Raw genomic sequence first — 6000 nt, 5'->3', positions numbered from 1 at the left:
TTGCTTGAATGCAACAACAAAATACAACGTCAAACTCACTTTAGCATATATATAAAACATAGACCTTTTATTAACAAAACAAATGAAAATACACCATGCTATAGGGCAGCTATAAAAAATCAAAACGACGGTGGGGGTCGGTGACGCGTTGGGCAGGTGACGTAACCGGTGTTGCGGCTTAACACCGGTAGCACCGTCTGCACCGTCTATCGCGGCAAGCCTAGTACCGATATCGGTACTTTTGACTAGTGGTCGACTGATATGGGATTTTTAATGGCCGATGCCGATATTGAGAAATCAATCTGGCCGATACGATGTCGATATAATACATGTAATTACAGTAAATTAGAGACATGCAGAAAATTGGTGAAACTAAAGGAACATTTATTATGCATAAATATTTATTAAAACCTAAATTTAAAAATGTAAACAATTGAGGTAACAATTAGTGCAGCATTTCCTTTTCTTTTGCTGAAACATCAACAACAACAACAAATTATAAAACCTAAACAATTAAAATGTAAACAAGGTAACACAAATGAACAAGGTTTAGTGCAGCCTTTCTAACATTCATAATTAATGAACAAATTAATATTCATAAATTAATGTCAAAAATAGTATGTGTAATTCCATGTATTTTATGTTCAAAACACATAGTTTACCGAGCAACAGGTTGTTTTAATTATAGTATGAGATAGTTGGTTAATAATAAAGATATATGTCTCTGATCTGTTTCGTTTTTCTTGTCTGTTTCGTTGTAAAAAATAATACATACCTGAAGGTGTATAATTACATGCTTGGTTATCAGCATATAATTTTGAAAAATACTGTGATATACATTTTTGGTCATACCGCCCAGCACTAATTTTGAATGAATAACGCAGCAGTGGCACGTCTCGTGGGCTTGACTAACAAAACATTAAAATGCAACAATGTCACTTACATCATCACCATCTCGCGCGCCACTGATGGCGCTCCCTGATGCACACCTAACATTCAAATGCAAATGTTTATTTTAAATTTGACTAATATTCATTCTTTATTCACAATCTCCTCATCACAGGCAGGCACAGCACTCATTTCAGCATGTGTTCGTGTGTGCTGTCTGCGTCACTCATAGCACGTGCCTATATCGTGCGCCATATCGAACATTTTTTCTATCGTTATCGAAGAAGGTGTACCGTTGATAAATATCGATACCGTTTTATCGCCCAGGCCTAGTACCCAGCAATGTTTGAATTAAATATCTGAATAATAAACTTAATAACTGAACTGAGGTTTAGGACAAAAAATAGATGCATGATGTCCAAGACAGAAACACAGTATTAAAACACAGTAAAATGGTCATGGCTCATAAGTAAAGACAAGTAATGTCTTTTAAAAAGCAGACTTCTTAACACTACTAAACGGAATGTCAAGACTCATTCAGTTTTTAGTTAGTTCTGGATGAAATGGGTTCTTAACAATCCTCTTCACCAGAGCTATTTTACAGTCTGGAAGAGACTTCAGCTCTGCTATGGATTTAAAGCAATACTGAATCATTTCCCAGCCCCATTCACACTCCGAAACATCAATCTTTTTTCAAACGCCAAACAATGACTCAAATCAAACTTAAATGAAAGTAGGGCTGGGCGGTATGACGGTATATATCGTTACAGCGAAATAAAGTGTCTATCGTTAGAGATTATCGTTAGAGAAGCCGTAGATCACTGACAAGCTACGCAACACCACGTTCATAATTGAAGGCGATTCATCTGCGATTATGAATGTGATATTGCGTAGCTTGTCAGTGATCTACGGCTCTGTGTATTAAATGCCGCTCCATCTGAAAGCATGTGATGGAGATTTACTACTAATCACAGAACCGGCTTTACTGACGAGATGCGCATGACAATCGCATGCGATTTATCATGCAGCCCTAATCTTTTATCATGGACTCTGTCATCCTTTCAGGCATTATAGATTCACATTCTTCTACTGGCTTCATGGTTTATCACATCAGCTTGGAAAGAAGACCCAATATATAGTTCTTATATACACCACACAATTTTAAAAGACTTGCCATTGGAAAATAAATAGCCAAAAAAATAAGCAGAAAGCTTAAACAGCAAGTGCATAGTTAATGTCTCACTACAGTATTTTGAAATTCATAAATCTGTTTCGTAGCATTTGGAAAACTGTTTACAGATTCATGTGGTCTAAGTTCTGGTGAAGTATCTCTTTTTTCTTCCCATCAGTCTGTAGTTCATATGTTAAAGTTATAAATGTACGGTGTAGCTCTTGTTCCTTTTATCACATTGGAAGTGCGATTTCTGTCCTAAATTTGTTAATCAGATCATTCTTTTGTCATGGCAGCATCTCAGAACACTACAACATATTTTAAAACACCATCTATCAATTTTATTGAACAACATAAATAATTAAGCACCAAAATGTTCTCCAGCTCATGAGAGAGTCAAAATTATTCATGTTTCTGGAAGTATTTTTCCCCAATGGGATTTCAGAACAATTTTCAATAAAGATGACAATCAAATCAGAAACAATGGTACAATAAAAGACAATTGACTTGACAAATGTCTTTAATTATACACATAACTATTTCACATATTTGAATATTGCAAAATATCATTCTACAATTATGCTCAGCTCGATTATGTTATTTGCAATGCATTATGGTAGTGGGTGGTCACTGCTGCCTTCTCGTTTCCATGGTAACAATGACTTCTCTGATTGGTGGATTTCTCTTATTATTCATGTGTAGTGTAGCTCTTTAGTGGAAATTAATTAATTAAAATTTTAAAAAGGTTTGGATCACACTAACTTGCAGAGACTACAGAAGCATACACCACTGCTAACAAGCTTGGCAGGTCTGTCTATAAAGACGAATATGTTATTGCTAATTGAGAAAATGAATGGGATGTTTCATCCAGAACCTTTGCGTTCTATGAAGTTTACACTTCAAAACACTTGTATTAAACACACAACATTCTAAACAATTTTCATGACTTTCTTTTTTCTTTCTGAGGCTATTGGCAACATATCCTGGTAAAAGAAATAAAGACCTTGTTATTTCCTCACTCATCATCAGGTTGAAAGAAGGTAGAGAACAGAAGACTTGGCAAACCAGATTTTGATAAAGCCAGCACCATCCTTTTAGTTTTAAGATTATGCATGAGTCAAAATTTGAGGTGCAAAGAGTTGAAAAGAAACAATTTGCCCAAGCCACAACCAAAAAGCACCATACGTTTGAAAACACATGGAAATGGATCATGACTAAGAGTTCTGGTATTGTCAGCTGAAAGGACAGTATTATCAAGGTGTTTAAAAATAGGGACATTATTCACACAGGTATTTATAAAATGGCCAAACGTGATTAAATAGATCTGTTCTCTTCGTCTCAACTTTCTAATGCCTTTGATCAAATTTATCCAAATAAGCAAATCAGCTCTAATCTCATATGTAGTCCTTAGTATCTAAATATTCATCTGACCAATTCTCAATACATGATGCAACCATTTTTTACATAATTCAGAGGATTGATGTGACTGAATACTTCAAGTATATTCATGCAGTATAAACATGTAATATGTACTTATCACTCCGAAGATTCTCCATCATAACACCAGTTTAAAAGGCTGATAATTGAAATTATTTACTTTACTAATTATTACTTAAGTCATTAGATTGAATGTCAATCCATCAAGCAAGCCAACAAGCGACACTTCACTTTCTTTACGGGAAATGATACACCATGTTCAGTCTGCTTATTATAATTAATAATAACACCAACCCCAAAACTTGAGAATGACTGGAAAGTGAAGTCAAGCAAAGGCGATCAAAACACAACAGCGCTGGATGGCTAGTTCTGAACCGAGCAGGTTGAACGCTCTGCAAATGAAGCTAAAATCCTGCTGGAAAGAGGGCAAAACAAAGTTCCCGCAGAGCTGAATACAACATACTGGACGGCGTTGACTTTCAGCTGTCCTGTTGTATCCATCACACCCCACAAACCTCATGGTTAGAAGCTAGCTTGATGAAACATCACTCTCCAAAGTGCCCTTCCTTCCCTCCCCCGCCTCATCCACTGCCTCCACCAGCATCTCTCCACACTAAACTCCGCGAACTAACAACCATGACGACACTGGCTCCACACTACCCCAAGCTACTAGTTAATTTTGTTAGCATGCAACCCTACCGACGTAGTTTTAACTAGTATTAGAGTGAGTAAGTCGGTTAAGACTATTCGCTAGTGCAGTCCACACGAGCCTTGGGACGCGTCGTATATGTACAACTACTTACACACAAATAGTATCGATTAACTGCGTCTAAACGGACACGAACGGTAAAATTGCCGACATTCACCTCGTAGAGTTCCTCCGTAGCCATCATGTCACGATAATCTTCAACGTTGTGGCAATCCGTGAGGATTGTAGACACTTTTTTCCTCCAGTTGTAGTTGTCTTTTTTTGGCCTCTCCTCCTTTTTCAGTTGGTCGGGTAAGATGTGCTTGACCCGCACCGAGGATCTCTTTCCTGTCTAGTTCTCGCACTCAACGTCTACCCGACAACATTATAGTGAGAATAAAGCGTTTCATTCCCGATTAAGTCCAAACGAGTACTTTTGTCGGTCCAGGCGGCAATTTTAGAGAGTGTTGTCGTAAACTAGTCTGTAGGCAGTGCTGATTACGCGCTCGCCTGCTCTCAGCTCTACCACCACACACAGGAAGTCTCAATCGAACGCAGATTAGAGTCGAGATGAGTTTGCACTGCCTGCAGCCCTCGTGATAGGGCTGTGGACGACGGTCATCTGTGTTTTGTAAATCTTTATCGATGTTGATTTTGAGTGTAGGTCTAATGGAACATAAGTGACCTAAGTCCGCAATAGTTCAAACAATAAACAAAAAAGTGCCAGGTGAGTGTAGTCAATGACAGTCTAACATTTCCATGAATGCCATGTTCTCCATGTGTTGTGCACGCACATGAAGGTTTTTAAATTTTACTGATGAAAATGTCTTATTTGTTACTTATTTTGTTATTATTCTTACATGTTTAATACTAGAGATAATTAAAAAATGTATATATATATATATATATATATATATATATTAGCAATATAGACAGCCCAAATCAAGATGTTAATTGTTTTGTAATTTATATAATGTCAAGTTAGGGTTTAAAAGATGCCAAAATTCAGATCTGAACATTAAGTAAGGGAAAATGTACATTCAGCTGGTCGTTATATTGAAACCAACCCCGACAGGATGATTGGCCTCACTATTACTCGGCTACAATAAATAAGTGAAATAATGTTTTTTAGTTGAAATTGTGGTTGTTCCCATTTAATTTTTTTTTTTTACTTACAGAGGTTTCCAAGAGAGTTATACAGCCTTATGCAGGGGTATTTGGCCACTAAATATCACCTTTGACAATCAGAATAAAGTATTATAGAGAGCCATGTACTGTAAATAACATTGTTTTCTTTCCATTTTACAAATGTAAATTCTCCAAGAACTGTGTGAAGTACTGGAACTGCCTAATCAGATCAGTATAAAACTTTCCAAGTTATTTCAGAAGTTATGATGAATCGTCAGAAGACAAACTCAAAAGAATCCTATGAATTTGTGAGGGGGACACCATGTAGTATTCAGATAAACATCCTCTTGCTAAAGTATAAAAGTCAACATGCTTACTGACATGATATTCATAGCACTTTCAAACAAAAATGGGAAATTAAGTATATGTTAAAATGGAAATAAGAAGTTATAATACATTTTCCAGATTTTGGTTGTTTTTATATTAACCAAATAATCAAATCTATGTCTCAGGTACATATCGACATATTCACAAACCTGTTATTCTTGCATGTTTCCTTTCAGACATGGGAGTTAATGGCAAATGGTCTTTTTAAATGGAGATGTGTTGTCAACTGAAAGGAGAATAGTTCAGCAGATGCCAAAAGAGAACAAGGAAGTAGGTGAAAGAGCAGAGCAGAAATGTTACA

The 6000-nt window shown here is 36.4% G+C and overlaps 1 protein-coding gene across 1 annotated transcript in view; it reads right to left on the bottom strand.

Annotated features, from left to right (window-relative positions):
* cdyl (chromodomain protein, Y-like) overlaps positions 1 to 4749 on the bottom strand; it is a 47420-nt gene extending 42671 nt beyond the window's left edge. The window contains exon 1 of the mRNA XM_016525037.1: positions 4363 to 4749. Coding sequence (XP_016380523.1) covers positions 4363 to 4389 — 27 coding nt within the window. The 5' untranslated portion in view covers positions 4390 to 4749. The remainder of the gene's footprint in view (positions 1 to 4362) is intronic.
* Between the last annotated feature and the right edge of the window lie 1251 nt (positions 4750 to 6000).

This window comes from Sinocyclocheilus rhinocerous, unplaced genomic scaffold, assembly GCF_001515625.1.
Source record: "Sinocyclocheilus rhinocerous isolate Xijiao unplaced genomic scaffold, SAMN03320098_v1.1 scaffold480, whole genome shotgun sequence".
NCBI classification, from domain to species: domain Eukaryota; kingdom Metazoa; phylum Chordata; class Actinopteri; order Cypriniformes; family Cyprinidae; genus Sinocyclocheilus; species Sinocyclocheilus rhinocerous.
This window is presented reverse-complemented; position numbering and strand designations above follow the sequence as displayed.